We start from the raw sequence: 18,383 nt of genomic DNA, 5'->3' as shown, positions 1-18,383 counted from the left end.
AGAGAATAGAAAAAACTGAGCAGAGTCTCAGGCAGTTGCGTGACAGCACAAAGTGCACAAACATACATATCATCAATGTCCCAGAAGGAGAACAGAAGGGAAAAGGAACAGAAAGAGTATTTGAAGAAATAATGGCTGAAAATTTCCCAACTCTTATGAAAGACATAAATATACATATCCAAGAAGCACAACGCACTCCAAACAGAATAAATTCTAATAGACCTACTCCGAGACACATACTAATCAAAATGGCAAATGCCAGAGATAGAGAGAGAATTCTGAAAGCATCAAGAGAAAAATGATTCATCACATTCGTGGAATCCTCAAAAAGACAAAGTTCTGATTTCTCATCAGAAACATACAGGCAAGAACGCAGTGGTATGATATATTTAAGGTACTGAAAGAGAAACACTGCCAGCCCAAAATTCTTTATCCAGCAAAACTGTCCTTTAGAAATGAGGGACAGTGTAATATATTCACAGAAAAACAGAAACTAAAGGAGTTCACCAACAAAAGACCTGCCCTACAAGAATTACTAAAGGGAGTTCTGCAAGTTGAAAGGAAAAGAAAGGAAAGAGTGGCTTGGAGTCATGTGAAGAAATGAAGATTATCAGCAAGGGTAACTAAAAGGGTAAATGCAAAACCCAGTAGTACCGTATCCTTAATATACAACTCCACTCTTTAATTCCTATAAAAGTCATAATACAATTGAACAAGAAAAAGGCATATTTCCTGATAATGGGTATGAATGGAATATTGGAATATTACTCAGCTTTAAAAAGGAATGAAGTCCTAAACTTGTGACAACATGAATGAACCTTGAGGACATTATGCTGAGTGAAATAAACCAGACACAAAAGGACAAATATTGTATGATCTTACTGACACAAACTGATAAGAATAAGCAAACTCATAGAGTTAGAATCTAGAATATGGGTTACCATGGGATAGATGGGGTAAGGGAATGGGGAGTTGATGTTTATTTTGTACAGAATTTCTATTTAGGGAGGTTGATTGTAAAGGGTTAGAAATGGATAGTAGTGATGGTACAACATTATTGTGAATGTAATTCATTAACAGCACTGAATTATATAGGTGAATGTGGTTAAAGGGAGAAACATCAGGTCTTATATGTTACCAGAATAAAAATTAAATGATAAAACATAGGACTGTATAACATAGTGAACCTTATTGTAGATGATGAACTATTGTTAATAGTACAAGTCTAAGAATGTTCTTTCATGAACATGAATATACGTTCTTTCATGAACATATATTACTGTAACACATTTAATAAATTTAATAAATGTGTGACAGTAATATACAGTGTTAATAATGGGTGGTATATGGGGAAAATACAGCTAATGTAAACTATGGACAATAGTTAATACTAATATTTTAATAATCTTTCATCAGTTGTAACAAAGGTAACTACTGTTAAAAATAATAGTACAATTACAAAAAAAGTGCTATCATCAATTGTAACAAATGTTCCATGGTGTGGTGTATGGGAATCCTATATTTTATTGATAATTGTTGTGTAAACCCACAACTTCTCTAATAAAAAAAATTTTTTAATTCAAAAAAAAAAAAAAGAAGAAAAGGAAAGTAAGAAAGAAAAAGAAGACTGTAAAACTCACCAAGAACTGAAAGTATATTCAGGCTTTGCAGGGTTTAGCTGACCATGAGGAAACTTTCATGATGACAGAGATGATGGCATGGATTATTGGGCCAAAAGAGGAAGAGGTCATGGTACTTTTCAATGTGGCAGAGGGCACTTTAGCTTTAAACAATCAGGTACCAGTCCAAAGTGGACTCATGACAATACCAAGTGGATGGGATTATTTAAGATGAAGAAGAGCCCATGGAAAATAATGATGAAAAGAAGGACAGATGCAAAGAAGAAAAGGAATAGTAAATCTGAAGTAAGATTACAACAAAGAGCAGAACTGCACCCACCATTTTTTTTAACCTGAGTTCTGTTGTCAAATAAGAATGTAAGCATTTTACTTCAATTTTACTGTTTGCAAGTAGTCTATAGAAATTTTGTTTTTAACTCATAAATACCTTAAAAAATTGTAGACTGTAAGTTGAAAATTGTACTGAAATAAAGTAGAAAAGTTACATACCATATTTGTAACTGTCAACTTATATATATATATATAAACAGAATAAGAACAGTCAGATACATCACAAAAGCTCAACTGCACAGAAAAGGAGGCTGCAGTAAAGGAAAAGAGAGCAAAAAAGATAGGACATATAAAAACCAAAGGGCAAATGGCTGAAGTAAGTACTGTCTTTACAGGAATAACACTGAGGGTTAATGGGATTAAACTCCCCAATCAAAAGACACAGATTGGCAGAATGGATTTTTAAAAAGCATGTTCCAACCGTGTGTTGACTATAAGAGAGTCACCTTAGACCCAAAGACACAAATAGGTTTTAAGTGAAACAATGGAAAAGGAAAATCCATGCAAATAGCAACCATAAAAGACTGGGGTAGCTATTCTAATATCAGACAAAGTAAACTTTAAGTCAAAAGCTGTTACAAGAGACAAAGAAGGACACTATGTATTAATAAAAGGGTCAATCCAACAAGAAGAAATAACAATCATAAATATGTATGCATGTAAACCATGGTGCCCCAAAATACATGAGGCAAACACTGGCAAAACTGATGGGAGAAATAGATGTCTCTATAATAGTTGGAGACTTCAATACATCATTCTCATCACTAGATAGAACATCTAGACAGATAATAAGGAAAGTGAGAACTTGCATAATATAATAAATGAACTAGACTTAACAGACATATACAGAACACTGCACTCCAAAAGAGCAGGATAAGCATTCTTCTCATGTGTACGTGAATTGTTCTCCAGGATAGACCACATGTTTGGCCACAAAACAATTCTCAATAAATTTAAAAAGATTAAAATTACATAAAGTATCTTCTCTGACCATGATGGAATGAAGCTGGAAATCAATAACAGGCAGAGAACTGAAAAATCCACAAATAACACACTCTTTAACAATCAAAGGGTAAAAGAAGAAATTACAAGGGAAATCAGTAAATATCTTGAGATGAATGAAAACAAGTACACAGCATATCAAAACTTATGGAATGTAGTGAAGGCAGTGCTAAGAGAGAAATGTATAGCCATAAATGCTTTCATTTATGTTGAAGAAAGCATGAAAATCAAAGATCTAACTGGCAGAACTAGAAAAAGAATAGCAAACTAAATGAAAAGCAAGCAGAAGGAAAGAAATAACACAGATTTAGAGCAGAAATAAATGAAGTAGACAATAAAAAACAATAGAGTATTAACAAAACCAAAAGTTGGTTCTTTGAAAAGATCAATAAAACTGACAAACCTTTAGCTAGACTGACACAGAAAAAGGAGAGAATGCACAAATAAATACAATGACAAATCAAAGCGAGGTCATTACTGTGATAAATAAATAAACAGGAAATAAAAAGGAATGTAAGAGGATACTATGAACAAATGTACACCAACAGACAACCTAGATGAAATGGACAAATTACTAGAAACACACAACCTACACTTACTCTAGAAAAAATAGATGATCTCAGCAGACCAATTGCAAGAAAAGAGATTGAATCAGTCATCAAAACTTCCCAACAAAGAAAAACCCAGTACCAGATGGCTTCCCAGGTGAATTCTGTCTAATATTCCAAAAAGATTTAATACCCGTGTATGGGCAGATGAGTAATAAAATAAAGACAATATATAAATAAATATTAGGGAGCAATGAGGGGTTTGGGATGTTTTGGGTGTTCTTTTTTATTTTTACTTTTTTTTTTTGGAGTAATGAAAATGTTCTAAAATTGATCATTGTGATGAATGCACAACTATATGATGATTCTGTGAATCACTGATTGTTTTCTTCTGATGGATTAAATGGTGTGTGAATATATCTCAATAAAATTGCATTCAAATAAAGAATATCAATCCCGTTCAAATTCTTCCAAAAAACTGAAGAGGCGGGAACACAACATAACTCATTCTATGAGGCCAACATCACCCTAATACCAAAGCCATATAAAGATACTACAAGAAAAGAAAATTAAAGACCACTTTCTCTTATGAATATAGATGCAAAATCCTCAACAAAATACTAGCAAACCAAATCCAACAACAAATTAAAAGAATTATATGCCATGTTCAAGTGGGATTTATCCCATGTATGCACAGGTGGTTCAACGTAAGAGATTTAACGTAATATACAAAACAAAGGGGGAAAACACATGATCATTTCAGTTAATGCAGAAAAGGCATTTGACCAAATCCAGTGGCCTTTCTTGATAAAAACACTTTGAAAAATAGGAATAGAAGGAAATTTCCTCAACATGATAGGGCATTATGAAAAACCCACTTTTGACATCATACTCATTGGTGAAAGACTGATAGCTTTCCCTCTAAGATCAGAAAAAAGAAGGATGCTGATTGTCACCTTTGTTATTCAACACTGTACTGGAACTTCTATCCAGAGCAATTAGGCAAGAGAAAATTTTAAAAAGGCATCCAAAACCTTCTTGAAAAAGAAGAACAAAGTTGAAGAACTCAACTTCCTAACTTTAAAACTTATTACAAAGCTACAGTTGTCAAAATAGCATGGTACTGGCATATATATACACACATACACCATACACCAGTGGAATCAAATTCAGAGTTCAGAAATAGACTCACATCTATGGTCAATTGATTTTTGACTAGTCCACTCAATTGGGAAAAGAATAGTCTCTTCAATAAATGGTGCTGAGAAAGTCAGATATCCATATGAAAAAGAATGAAGTAGGAACCCTGTCTCAATTCATATACAAAAATGAATTCAAAATGGATCAAAGAGCTAAATATAAGAACCATCGACTATTGAAAAATAATGTTTGCTGGTGGATCCAAGATGGTGGATTAGAAGTGATAGAGCAAAATACTTCTCCATGAAAAATACTAGATAAAAGACAGAAAGTGCTCCAGAATACCAGTTCCACAACATTGCACCTGCTGGACGAGGTCCTCTAAATCCACAGGGACTGTGCACTTGCTGAAACCAAGAGTCTGCACTCAGAAATGAGTGAGTGAGGATGCTGGCGAAAGAGCAGCCACCCCGCGGTTGGGAAAAACTGGGGGTTGGTATTTGGAGACGGATTAGTTTAAAAACCCACAAAGCAGCAGATCTGGCAGCAAAAGCTGCACAGTCAAGTGTGGTGGGGAGTGTCTTCCATGCCTCAGACACCCACCTCAGTATCTGGCATGGACAACAGCCTTTCACACACTGGCAGCTAATTGTCCCAGAGCCAGGAAGGTGGAGGACCGCAAAAGGGGGGAAATTACCACGCCCCATACAGCCATCTTCTCAGCGGGCTGGGAATGCCTCTGCATGGCGCCATGGCTGAGAGTTTCCCTAGGGAATTACGCTTACTTGTGATGTTGTGCAGTCTTCCCCCTGCCAGAGGGCACAGCTTGGATGCAGGGTCCCGTGCGGAAGTCCCAAGGGCCCTACACCAATCCCAGGGACTTATGGGCCCATGGCAGAGAGAGACTTGGGGGGGTAGTGTAAGCTGAAGGGTTCGGCTTGTGCAACAGCTTTAAGTCTCCAGTAACGGTTGGGAGATTTGAGTTTTAAAGCCGCCTTCCATCCCTAACTGCACAGGGCACACCCCCCACCTTCAGGGCTGGCTGCACCAACTACACAGAAATTTGGTGCACTGATTGGACCCCCATAAGATTTGGACCCCCACTCACTGCGCAGATGAAGTTGGGGAAAACTGGCTTGAGGGTGATAGGTGGCTCAGGGACACTATCTGCTGGTAAGTCAGAGAAAGTGCACTCCACCAAGCTGTAGATAAATTACAGAGAATTGTTCAAATAAGCCTGCATATTCTAAAAGAACCCTATCAAGATAAGCAAATGCCAAGAGGCCAAAAACAACAGAAAGTTTTAAAGCATATGAAAAAACCAGAAGATATGGATAACCCAAACCGAAACACCCAAATCAAAAAATCAGAGGAGACACAGTACTTGGAGCAATTAATCAAAGAGTAATCACAAACAACAACATCATGGCACAGGATATAAGGACATGAAGAAGATCCTAGAAAAACATGAAGAATTTGCAAGAGTAAATAAAAAAATAGACAATCTTACGGAAATAAAATAAACTGTTGATCAAATTAAAAAGATTCTGAATACACACAGTACTAGATCAGAGGAAGCTGAGGAAAGAATAAGTGAATTCAAAGAGTACAAAATGGAAAATGAAAGTAAAAAAGAAAGAATGGAGAAAAAAATTAAAAAAAATTGAAATGGATCTCAGGGATATGATGGACAACATAAAGTGCACAAATACAAGAATCATTGGTGTTCCAGAAGAGGAAAAGAAGGGTAAAGGTCTAGGAAGAGTATTCAAAGAAATTGTTGGGAGAAACTTCCCAACCCTTCTAAACAATGCACGCAAATCATAGACGCCCAACCAACTCCAAACAGAATAAATCCAAATAAACCCACTCTGAGACATATTTTGATCAGATTGTCTAATGCTGAAGAGAAGGAGCAAGTTCTGAAAGCAGCAAGAGAGACTCAATTCACCACATACAAGGGAAACAACATAAGACTAAGTAGTGACTACTCAGCAGGCACCATCTACCGGCAGAGAAACAAAGAAAGGAGAGAGAGGTATGGAGGAGGATTCAGAACTAAAGAGATGTAGTAAGGGTACATTAAAGGAAATAGAGAGAAAGGAGAACACATATCTGACAAACATAAACCAAAGGATAGGATGGCTGATTCAAGAAATGCCTTCACAGTAATAGCATTGAATGTGAATGGATTAAACTCCCCAATTAAAAGATATAGACTGGCAGAATGGATTAAAAAATATGAACCATCAATATGTTGCTTACAAGAGACTCATCTTAGACACAGGGATACAAAGAAATTGAAAGTGAAAGGATGGAAAAAATATTCCATGCAAGCTACAGCCAAAAGAAAGCAGGAGTATCAATATTAATCTCAGATAAAATAGACTTTAAATGCAAGGATGTTATGAGAGACAAAGAAGGCCACTTTATACTAATAAAAGGGACAGTTCAACAAGAAGAAATAACAATCATAAATGTCTACGCACCCAATCAAGGTGCCCCAAAATACATGAGACAAACATTGGCAAAACTGAAAGAAGCAATAGATGTTTCCACAATAATTATGGGAGACTTCAATATATCACTCTCTCCTCTAGATAGATCAACCAAAGAACCAATAAGGAAACTGAAAACCTAAACAATCTGATAAAATTAATTTGAATTAACAGACACATATAGAGCATTACATCCCAAATCACCAGGACACACTCTTCTCTAGTGCTCTTCTCTCTGAAAAATGTAAAATAAATGGTTTATATTGTAGAATATAGGGGACCAACTGAAAGACAGCAAATAGTGAAGGGGGAATGATAATCTAATAAGAACAAATAAGTTAAGGAGGGTAAACTTAATGTTATGGGAATGCTCATGAACAACTATGGTTTGTTAATTTCTGGGGGGTATGGTAGGAACAAGTTCACAGAAATGTGTTTTAGGTTATTTGTTTTTCTTATTACTTTGTTGGGTTATAGTTTGTCTATTTTCTTGGATAGGGTAGGAACATGTTGGAAGCAATGTAGTTATTTTATCTTATTCATTTTTTCTTATTCCTTTGGGTTTGGTTTAAAATGTTTTTTTATTGTTTGTTTTTTAAATTTTTTGATAAAGTTACAAAAAAAAACAATGAATGAGTGTGAAAAAAAGTAAATGAACAATGGGGGGAGGAGGGGAATGGAATGTTTTGGATGTCCTTTTTTATTCTAATTTTTATTTTTTTGAGTAATGAAAATGTTCAAAGATTGATTGTGGTGATCAATGCACAACTATGAACAACTGATTGTACACTTTGAAGGCCTGTATGTTATGTGAATATTTCTCAATAAAATTGCATTAAAAAAAGAACTGTGAAATTTCTAGAAGAAAATGTCGGAAGCATCGCAGGATCTTGTGTTAGACAATGGTTTCTTAGGTTTTATACCCAAAGTACAAGCAACAAAAGAAAAAATAGACAAATGGTACCTTACCAAACTGAAGAACTTTTGTATGTCAAAGGACTTTATCATGATAGTGAAAAGACAACCTACTAAATGGGAGAAAATATTTGGAAACCACCTCTCTGATAAAGGTTTAATATATATAGAAATCCTACAACTCAATAATAAAAAGACAACCCAACTGAAAAATAGGCAAAAGACTTGAATAGACAGTTCTCCAAAGAAGATAGACAAATGGCCAAAAAGCGCATGAAAAGATGCTCAACATCATTAGCCATTAGGGTAATGCAAATCAAAATCACAAGGAGATACCATTTCACACCCACTAGAATGGCTACTATTTTTTTTAAAAGGAAAATTACAAGTTTTGGAGAAGATATAGAGACACAGGAAGTCTCTTTCATTGTTGGTGAGAATATGAAAGGGTGCAGGCACTGGGGACATTTTGGCAGTTCTTTAGAAAGCTAAGTATAGAATTACCATATGACCCAGAAATCCCTCTTCTAGGTATATTTGCAAAAGAATTGAAAACAAGGACTTGAACACATATTTGCACACCATTGTTCACAGCGGGATTATTCACAGTTGCCAAAGGATGGCATCAACAGATGAATGGATAAACAAAATTTGGTATATACATACAGTGGAATATTGTACAGCATTAAAAAGAATGAAGTTCGGATTCATGTGACAACAAGGATGAACCTTGAAGACATCATGTTGAGTGAAATAAGCAAGGCACAAAAGGAAAAATATTGTATGATCTCTCGGATATGAAATAATTAAAATAAGCAGATTCATAGAGTCAGAATCTAGAATATAGGTTACCAGGTGCTGTGTTGTGGGTAGGGAATGGGAAGTGAATGCTTAAATTATAAAAAATTCCTATTTGGGTTGATTGTAAAGTGAATGGATGGTGTTTATAATAGCACAACATTGTGACTGTAATTAACAGCACTGAATTATATACATGAATGTGGTTAAAAGGGGGAAATTTTAGGTCATATATGTGTTACCAGAATAAAATTAAAAGGAAAAACATAGGACTGTACAAAAAAATTGAACCCTATTGTAAACAATGAACTATAGTTAATAGTACAATTATTAAAATGTTCTTTCATGGATTATAACAAATGTACCACACAATGCAAGGTGTTAATAATAAGGTGGTATACGGGAACTCTGTTTTATATATTTTATGCATAATATTTATGTAAACCTACAGCTTCTCTAGCCAAAAAAAAATATTAATTAAAAATAAGTAAAGCAAAATTGTTTTCTTGGACTGACATTTGGAGTTTTTACACTTTGCAAAACTAATTCCAAATGAACACAGAAGGTTTTGAGTTGGTATTTACAAGCTTTTCTTCACAGATACACAATATGGAGAATCCTCATTCATCCATCCATCCATCCATCCATCCATCCATCCATTCATCAAATATACACTGAAAGTGTACGTGCCAGTTACTGTACAAGGTGATGGAAGAACTACAGCTATTTGCTGCAAGTGTGCTCTTCCTTCATGAACTGGGGTGGGGGGGGGTGTCGGGCAGAGAGAAACAATAAATACAATATTATAAATTTCAAGAAGTAATTAATGTTATAAAAATATAAAGAGATAAGATAGTATAATATTAAGTTTATTTGACACAGGCTGAAATGATAATATGTTGGGTATGTTGGATTAAATAAATTATTAGTAAAATTAATTTCACTTTTTAAAAACTTTAAATGTGGTTTCTAGAAAATTTAAGATTACATATGTGGCTCACATATTTCTATTGGATAGGGTTGATCTAAAGTATCTCATAACTTGTACATTTTAGAAAGTTCTCAAAATAATTTTATTATGCTAAAAGTTCTTTCTTAGTATTTATATACCATTTGAAGAAGATTATGGATAGAGAAATAATAAAATAAAATGCTGTCCTGTGCCCAAAATCTTTAATAAAAGCCATTGACTCTGTACCCATCCATGCCCCAACTGTTTTCAGATTTTTCTCATCTGATTTCAACTCGGATTGCCTTTCCTCCTACTCTGATAACCCAAATCTTTAAAACCCATGAAATTATGAAAAATCAAACTCATGCAACTATTCATCCCTCCTCTCATTCAAGGATACTGACTTATGGACTCCTAAAGCCCTTTGATTATATCACATCTCTATATAAGCATTGCTGCTAATTGTCTTAGTTTTCACACAAACTGCTTCTGGCTTAAACAACAGGAATTTGTTGTCTCACGTTTTAGAGGCCAGAAGGCTTGTTTCCCTCCAGGTTTGGTAGCTTTCTAGCTGGCGGGCAATCCTGTGGTTCCTTGGCTTCCCGTCACCTGAGGACATCTTCTCCTTTCTCAAAGTTCCTTTGACTTCTGGCTATTTCCTATGGCTTTCTCTTTAAAAGGCCTCCAGGAATAGGATTAAGACCCATCCTGATTCAGTTGGCCACACCTTAACTATAAATAACATCTTCAAAAGAGTCTATTTACAATGGGCTCACACCCACAGGAATGGGATTAAGAAAACATTTTTTTGTTCCCCACCCCCACCCCAGGGTACAATATACTATAATCATAAATTCCTGAAAAACCATGGAGGACTTATGGGTAAAATGGATCCAGGCAACCATATAAAATCAGTACAGCTTCTTAACCAAAACAATAACAAAACTAATAACTATCTTAATGACAATTCTACTAAAGTTTAGCACACATGTATAAATTTCTAATAAATATGGACTTTACCTTTTTAAGCAAGGGGTGATGGTATCTTGGTGGAAGGGCCAATAAAGAAAGGTCGAAGCTTCCTAATTAGGGAGATAAAGGCTAAAAATACCCAAAAATCAGGGAATCAGGTAGTAAACATTTCCAAAACAAAGCTCATGGCCAAACTGAGACAGGAGGCAGAAAGCAGGCTACAGGATATCATGTCATTCATACTTTGCATTTAACAACTGTTACTTCTTAATGGTGCAAAAATTAACATATTGGGGGCAAATATCACCCATGAGTCCATGTGACTTCTACCTTACATAGCATCGTTCCATTTCACTAATCACATATGAGCTAATTTACGTTGCAGATATATGCTTTCTAGCAGAAGAGTCTGCATTGATTTTGCTTCATCCTAGCAATTTTGGTTGATTGCCATCAGCAGGTGATAGCAAGCCATTCTGCAACCATCCATCTTCAAGTTAAATCATTTGTCATAGAAGAGATCACTGTGTTCTTCTGAATCTCTTTGGATCAAAATTATTTTATAAAAAGAACTGACCTTGAAGGAAACATTAAAGGCTGTATTCAAGGGCAGTATTTTCAGAGCAAACTTTTTAAAGGTTTTAGATAAAGTGCAATATGCTGCCTCCACTGTATCTATGCTTGTAATGAAAGGAGAATTTAAAGAAAAGTCCTAAGATCTCTTCTGAAGCATCGGCTTATGTAAAGAGATTAATAATGTTCTTGGGCAATGGATTTTCAAATTATGATTTTAGAACTCAGTGAGAAAAGCAGAATGAACAACCAGGTTAAAAGAAGGTAGTAATATCTCTTTGGATTTTCTTTTTCTAATAGTCATGCTAAATGATTAGTCACAATGTGCAACCATAGTGGCAAGCAAAGAGATATGAAGCTATTCTAGTTAGCAAAAGCCTGACTCGTGGAAAAAGCTCTAGGAAATCATGGCATTGTACATCGACAGTCCTCCATAAAGATTAGAGCAAAATGGTGCCAGAGGAGGATGATAATGTGGCTAATTTTTAAAAAACTCTAATTCATCTCTCAATTTTTTATTTCATATATATTCCTGGATTTGTAATTAAGTAAATAGCCATTTGTCCATTTCCTCAAAAAGCATTATTGAAAGAACAGAGATTTGAGAAAAATTAGTAAAATAGGCAATAAGGACTCAAGAAAATGCTTCCCTTATACACCTATACCAAAAATGTCAAAATCAATGTGTAAGTTTTCCCATCCTCCCTTTGTCCTTTTCAGTTCACCAAAATCAGTCACCGAATATTATGTTCATATGACACAAACTTAGAAGAGCTCTTTTCAGAAATTGATCACTGCCTAGCTATAAATAGAAGCATTTTACAGCAGTTGGAGGAAAAGTGTGGCCATGAAATTACAGAACAGGACTGGGAGAAAATTCAAATACAGGTAAGCTTTAGATTGGTTGTCTTGTCAAAAAACTAAATCAGCTAAAATCACAAGTCTGCAACAGTGTCATTTGGGGGAGAAATTCTGCTGGATTTGGTTTTTAGTTTCTGAAGGAGTTATCTGAGGAGTAAAGACTGGTAATGTCAAGCCCAGAATATATCCTACCCTAGCTGCAGCCTGGCTCAAGGGATGGAGCTCCCATGGCCTTAGTCATGAGGTCAGTGATTATTTCTGAGGTCCCTTTAGCTTGAAATTCTGATTTGATGGTGCCAGTTTATGAAAAATGAAAACATTGAAGGGAAAAAACTGCCATACCTATTACCTACATGGAAAGTTTCCTGTTCTAGCTTGTCCTTCTCTTCCCTCTGTAGTAAAAAAACCAACATAGAGAAAAAAACTTACTTAAAAAAAATCATAAAAGTAGGCAAATTTAAAAAGAGCTTTAGCAACTACCTTAAGCCAAGTATTCTGAGAAGTGCTATTCTTTATTGCTTAATTAGAAAGACGTGTATATTTTTTAGCATTTTATGAAGTATTTTTGTTTTAAAGTTATACCTGAGTGATGGGTTATTCTGTCTTTTCCATTTTTTTAAAGAATAACAAAGTATAGGCATAATTACTATTATTTTAACACAGAATGAAACTTTGTCTTTTAGAAGATACATATCTCTTGGTATATATTTTCTCACTTACATTTAAGTAACTTTCTATTATGATAAAACTAATAACCTCCCATAACAAAACTCATTTCTTCTCCTGTATTACAGGCACTTCATCGGGAAATCTATGAATGTTTGATTTGCCTCACACCACTCTCATTTAACAGTAATTTTCAATGTGCGTCTTCAGAGAAAAGTAATCATCAGCATTCCCGTCAGATCGTTCTCTTGTCTTGTTCACATATGTTTCATCACACTTGTCTTCTTGCTTTAGAGGAGTTTTCCTTGGGAGAAATGTATACTTGTCCTCTATGCCGCTCTTGCTATCAAAAGAAAATACTTGAATGTTGAATTCATATTCAGGAAATATTATATAATTCTAGGAAAAGGTATTACCTTAATTTTAGAAGAACTGCTAATAAGTTTTGCATTAAGTACTCAATATATTGCTTTCCAGAGAAATAACTACTAGTTGTACATGGGAAATCTGTATTTAAAATGCTAGCTACCCATCCAGATTTAGTCTTTAGTTTATAAGAAAGCAAAGTTTCAAATTCATGAGTTTAATCAGTAGAAATAAATAAGGAATGGACTAGAAAATGATATTCAGAGTTCTACACTTACTGATTTGTTATGCTTCTATCTGATAGTAAAGAAGAGTAAAAATAGTAAGAACAGTAAAATTACTAAACACTTGTCAGCTCCCTTCCTTTAATGGTAAGCTGATTAAGTTACCTATTGTCATCACTGTTCTGATTTGCACCAAGTGATTTTTTTAGCACATTATCTTCTGAGGCTAGAACCAAGAGCACTGCTACTTAAAATACAGCTAGCATCTGATCCAACAAATTAGCAAACTATAAAAACACTCATTAAATAAGTTCCAAATGTTTCCATTAATACTTTAAGTGTTTTAAAGCCACTTTAAAGTGTTCTAAAGCCAGTATCAGTACCATCCCTGATACTGGTTTTGTAATAATTGCTTTATTTCTAAGTAATAAATTACTGTTGTAATTGTGCACTTTGAATATGTAAACCTGAAATATAAAAATAAAATATTCAGTGGTACTCAATTTTTCAATGTCAGAAAATGGCAAATCAAATTTTTAATGACTTAGAGCAATGTATGGGCTTTTTAGCTCATATTTAAAGAAAACCATTAAACTTCTTTGGTAAGAAGTATTTTTGATATATTTAATTTTACTAGGAGCTTCTTTAAACACTGTTAATTTTAAAACAGGTGGTACTGGTTGGGTTAACACCAGCTTCTGTAACAAAATTGAACGTTATTTTCTAACTCATAGAAAGTCCTATCACAGTGGGGTGAAGGTTCTGCTCTACGTGGTCTTTCAAAGTCCTAGGCTCTTTTCTTCTTGTGACTGAGCAACCTCCTTTGCCCTGAGTCTTCCAGGAATTCCTTCATCGACTGGAGAAGAGCCCTGGGACCAAGAGAGATTTTTATGAGCCATGCTTGGAAGTGAGACACTTCACTTCCAGCCATAGCTAACGGCTATGTTTGCAAGCAACAGTATAGTTTGGACCCAGAAGGAAAATGACAACAGCTCACTGAACTGGGTGCCTACCAGTCAAGAGTATACATAATCCACTATATCATGTTGGAAGAAATACTAAAATTTATATTTTATATCCCATATTCTGCATGTTTTATGATTTACATTATATAGTTGTATATATATATATATAATTTATTTATGAATAAATGTGAATAAAAATGTTTTAGCATACCCCAATATATACATATATAATTTATAAATAAATATGCATATATTGGGGTGTGCTCAAACATTTTTTAATAATGGGGTTTACCATTATAAAAGCTGGAGACTCATTTGGAAAATTCTTCATGCGATGAGTAAAAACTTGTATGTAACAGAGAGAAGCTAGATCACAAAACTTCCCTTTTGCATTCAGGAGGCCAAAGAGGTAGTCATTTCTCACCCCATGGCCTGACAGAGCACAGGCATGTAAAGAAGGCCTGTACTGTTTGATTCCACTGTCCCAAACTTTGAATCTGGAGAGAGAGAACCCAGAGATTCATGGGTTATTCACAGAAGTTGGGGGTTGGAGTTTGAGAGTTCAGTGATAGGGAGGTGGCTGTGCCAGTAGCCATTTCCTAACACTATTGTTCTGTGGCATAATTCTGCTGCCTAAACTCCATTAGTTCCTGTTTCTGATCCCATTTCTTTAGCTTTCCCATTGTATCTTTGAGCTATCACATATCCTTTCAGTAAACTCCTTGCATGCTTAAGTTGGCAGAGTTCATTTCTGTTCTTCGCAACAATTAGTTTACTGACATAAAAATTGGTATTCGTTGTAGGCAACAGATACTCAGGTAAATCAGTAGGGATGGAAATCTGGAAATACTTATCAGATTTAATTAGGGATGAATGGACTGAAAAATCACATGAGTGCTGGGGGATGAGTCTTGGGGAGCTTATGATAGTTAATGGCAATGAGGTAATTGTCTTTTTGAAATGTGGTCGTCTGGGATGGCATTCCCATCAAAGGCTTTGGGAGACCAAGTTGCCACCATAGAACAATATTAAAGGACTTCAACAAGGTAGCTGCTTCTACTGGCTCTGGTCAACTTGAGGACCAATTCTCAGTTCAAGTTACATTGTGGCCATGCTAAAAGAGTGTCATCTCTTGCAGCTGAAAGGCTGAAGTGGTAAGTAAAAATGTAAACTTTGATCCAAACTATATCATCAGGTGAATTCACAGCTTCATCAGGTCTCTTATATGAAAATTAGGGCATTGATCAAAAGGAACTGGGGCCCTGAGAAATGTGAGCTCAAGGGAGACTTCGGAGCTTTTGGAATACCTTAAATTTCCAGCTTTCTTTGAGCTTCCTTGACAGATGAAGCAGAACCTACTGTAATGAAGTTGTTCCACTGTTAAGTTTAACATGTAACCCATCTGCCTGAGTTACCTTGCAATATGAAGCCAATTCTTCTCCTGTCCCTCCTCCCATTTTTGTCTTTAAATCCATATAATTAAGAACCCAGCATGCCTTGAGTTGGGGGCAATTATTAAATCAATATCAAATCCAGGAAGACATGTGGGCCTGGAGGCATTTTATAACAATAAAGGTTGCAACCTACAAAGAGGATATAGATATCATGAATCTTTAGTCACCAAGTAATAGACAAGTAAAATACATGAACTGAAAATGGGGGTAGCTATGAGATGAAATCGACAGGAAAAAAAACAGTGGTAGGGAGAACTGAACTCTTGTCAAACCGTAAATAGATCCAAGATGACAAAAAATTAAGAGATGGAGGGCCTGAATAATGCAGCTTCCTTAGAAAGATCCAGGGAACATTTATAAAATTGACCATATATTAGACCACAAAGAAAACTTTAAATAAATGACAAAAATGAAAACACTGTAATGGTAGTAGTCTTATACATCCATACCCTTACTATGGCCTCAAAGTGGGCAGCGTACTTCCCCTTACCTTGACTTTAGGCTTAGCTCTGTGACTTGTTCTGACCATTGGGAATAGTAACAGACATTGTATGAGCAGAGACTTGAAATGTGCTCACATGAAGCTGGGCTTGCCCTCTGGCATTGCTGCCTCTTGCCATGAGAATATGCGCCAGGTGGCAGCTGGTTTAAGGAAGACAAGAAACACGGAGCAGAACTGGTTCCAATCAGCAGCCAAGTGCAGGAAGCCTAGCTGAGATAAGCAGACTCCTAGCTGACCTGCAAATGATAAGCCAGAAATAAATGTTCATTGTGAGCCACTGACATATCAAGGTTATTATGTGGTATTATTGCAACAATAGATGGCTTTTTCAGAAACTGGTACCTAGAAATGGGGTGCTGCCACAACAAAAAACCTGAAATATATGGTTAGCGACTTTGGAATCAGCCATGGCTAGTAAACCATTAAATGGCAACTTGTGTTATGGAGGGTCAGAATATTTTATTAAACCATTGCCTGTGATAATTTGGAATGCAGAAAATGTACTGAATGACTGATTTGAGAAATAAATTCAGGAGCAGAATGTCGAAGCAAAAGCATGCTGTTTCTGGTTGCATTTGAGAAAAGCAGAATAAGAGTGAGTACTGAAAACCCAGAAATTGTAGGTTTAGAAAATGAAACTGTTTCTACAAAATCAAAGGTACGGCCATTACAGCATAGCCTCAGGGAAAGGACCAAATCCAGAGTGCTACCAGCAAGTCATAGTACAGACCAAAATTAAGGGTGTAGCTATAACATCCTTTGTTAAGTCCTCCAGAAGGATTAACATGGTGTCTAATAGAACCTGTCAGGTGGACAAAGGGCCTCCCAGAAAGTTTAATGGTGTGGGCCCACAGAAACCCTGTAGGACAAGATACCCATAATTAAGACTATATAGAAAGGCATATTTTGTTACGAATTATGGATGTGACTTTTGGCACATGGCATTGACTGGAATCAAATACACAGAAAACCCAAAGTTTTTGATAGAGCTGTTTTTGCAAAAGCACTACCCACCTGGACTAAAAGAAACAGATTGTTTCAAATATTTAAAAAAAGCCCTCTGTGCCCAGAATTTTTTAAGGCAAGATACAGGTTGAGAAATGCCTTCACATCAGAACCCCCTACAGGAGTGACCAAGGAGTATGGGGGGACCACGCAAAGGGTGGAACAAAAGTGATGGAGAATGGATTGAGGAGCTACTCCCACAAGTAGAACAAGAGCTTAATCACAAAACATTCTCTACCCCCAGGATAGGGGAATATAGGAACCTCTCCCCTGTAAGATTCCAGAATTGCTATGCATCAGTGGCTGCTATGTGCCTGCCATCCTTCCCCTTTTTCAATGTGTTTTTTGCAATTAGCCTGTCCCTGTCCTGTGATTGTATGTTGCAGCAGGGCAGGGAGCGGGTAGGGGAGTGGCAGACAAATAATTTATCTTTTTAGTTCATAGGTCTCTAGAAAAATAGGAGCTTTATCTAGACTAGATGTAGATTTTGAGATCTGGGACTCTGAGCCTAATGTTATGATTGGATAAAACTTTGGGAATCCTGGATGGGATGAGTACAATTTGCCTATTAGGGGGGATGTGAATAATTGTGACCAAGAAGGCTGACTGTGGTAGATTGAATTATTGGTTCCAAGTATTCACTCTCCTGTAGTAGTGCAAAAATCCACAAAATGTATCTATTGCTTCTTGATGTTTCTATATTTAATGCTCAGTTGGTTCCTTAGACCTGTTGTTGCCCTTTTCATCTCACTTTATGGTAACTTTGTGTTATTTTATTGAATTCACTATTTTTATTAAGTTCAATAGCATGTTTTCTCTTTGGATGGATTATTTCTTTTGCATGCCATATTTTAATTTTTCTGTAGAATGTTTGTATCATTGTATTGCTATTTAAAAAAAAAAAGTTTGTTCATGCTCGGGTAGCCATGTCCAGACATTCTGTTTGCTCAGATGAAATGTCCTTGACTCTCC

General features: G+C 35.7%; 2 protein-coding genes across 5 annotated transcripts in view; one reads left to right on the top strand and one right to left on the bottom strand.

Annotated features, from left to right (window-relative positions):
• The window catches only part of RNF32 (ring finger protein 32), a 69,426-nt gene extending 55,130 nt beyond the window's left edge, over positions 1-14,296 (top strand). The window contains exons 8-9 of one of the 2 annotated variants that reach the window (XM_037835735.1): positions 12,089-12,256; positions 13,024-14,296. In XM_037835735.1, coding sequence (XP_037691663.1) covers positions 12,089-12,256; positions 13,024-13,266 — 411 coding nt within the window. In that variant the 3' untranslated portion in view covers positions 13,267-14,296. Of the gene's footprint in view, positions 1-9,471; positions 9,570-12,088; positions 12,257-13,023 lie in introns of those variants that run through there. The other variant, XM_037835736.1, reaches the window with a different exon arrangement.
• LMBR1 (limb development membrane protein 1) overlaps positions 1-18,383 on the bottom strand; it is a 360,445-nt gene that overhangs the window by 21,256 nt on the left and 320,806 nt on the right. The window contains exons 19-20 of one of the 3 annotated variants that reach the window (XR_005216916.1): positions 16,395-16,642; positions 10,844-13,238 (exon numbers count right to left, since the gene is read on the bottom strand). The gene's annotated coding sequence lies outside the window, so the exon portion shown is untranslated. Of the gene's footprint in view, positions 1-9,759; positions 13,239-16,394; positions 16,643-18,383 lie in introns of those variants that run through there. The other 2 variants (XR_005216915.1, XR_005216917.1) reach the window with 2 other exon arrangements.

Source organism: Choloepus didactylus, chromosome 5 (genome assembly GCF_015220235.1).
Source record: "Choloepus didactylus isolate mChoDid1 chromosome 5, mChoDid1.pri, whole genome shotgun sequence".
Lineage (NCBI taxonomy): Eukaryota > Metazoa > Chordata > Mammalia > Pilosa > Megalonychidae > Choloepus > Choloepus didactylus.
Note: the sequence above shows the minus strand (reverse complement) of the source record. Positions and strands in the feature narration are given on the sequence as shown.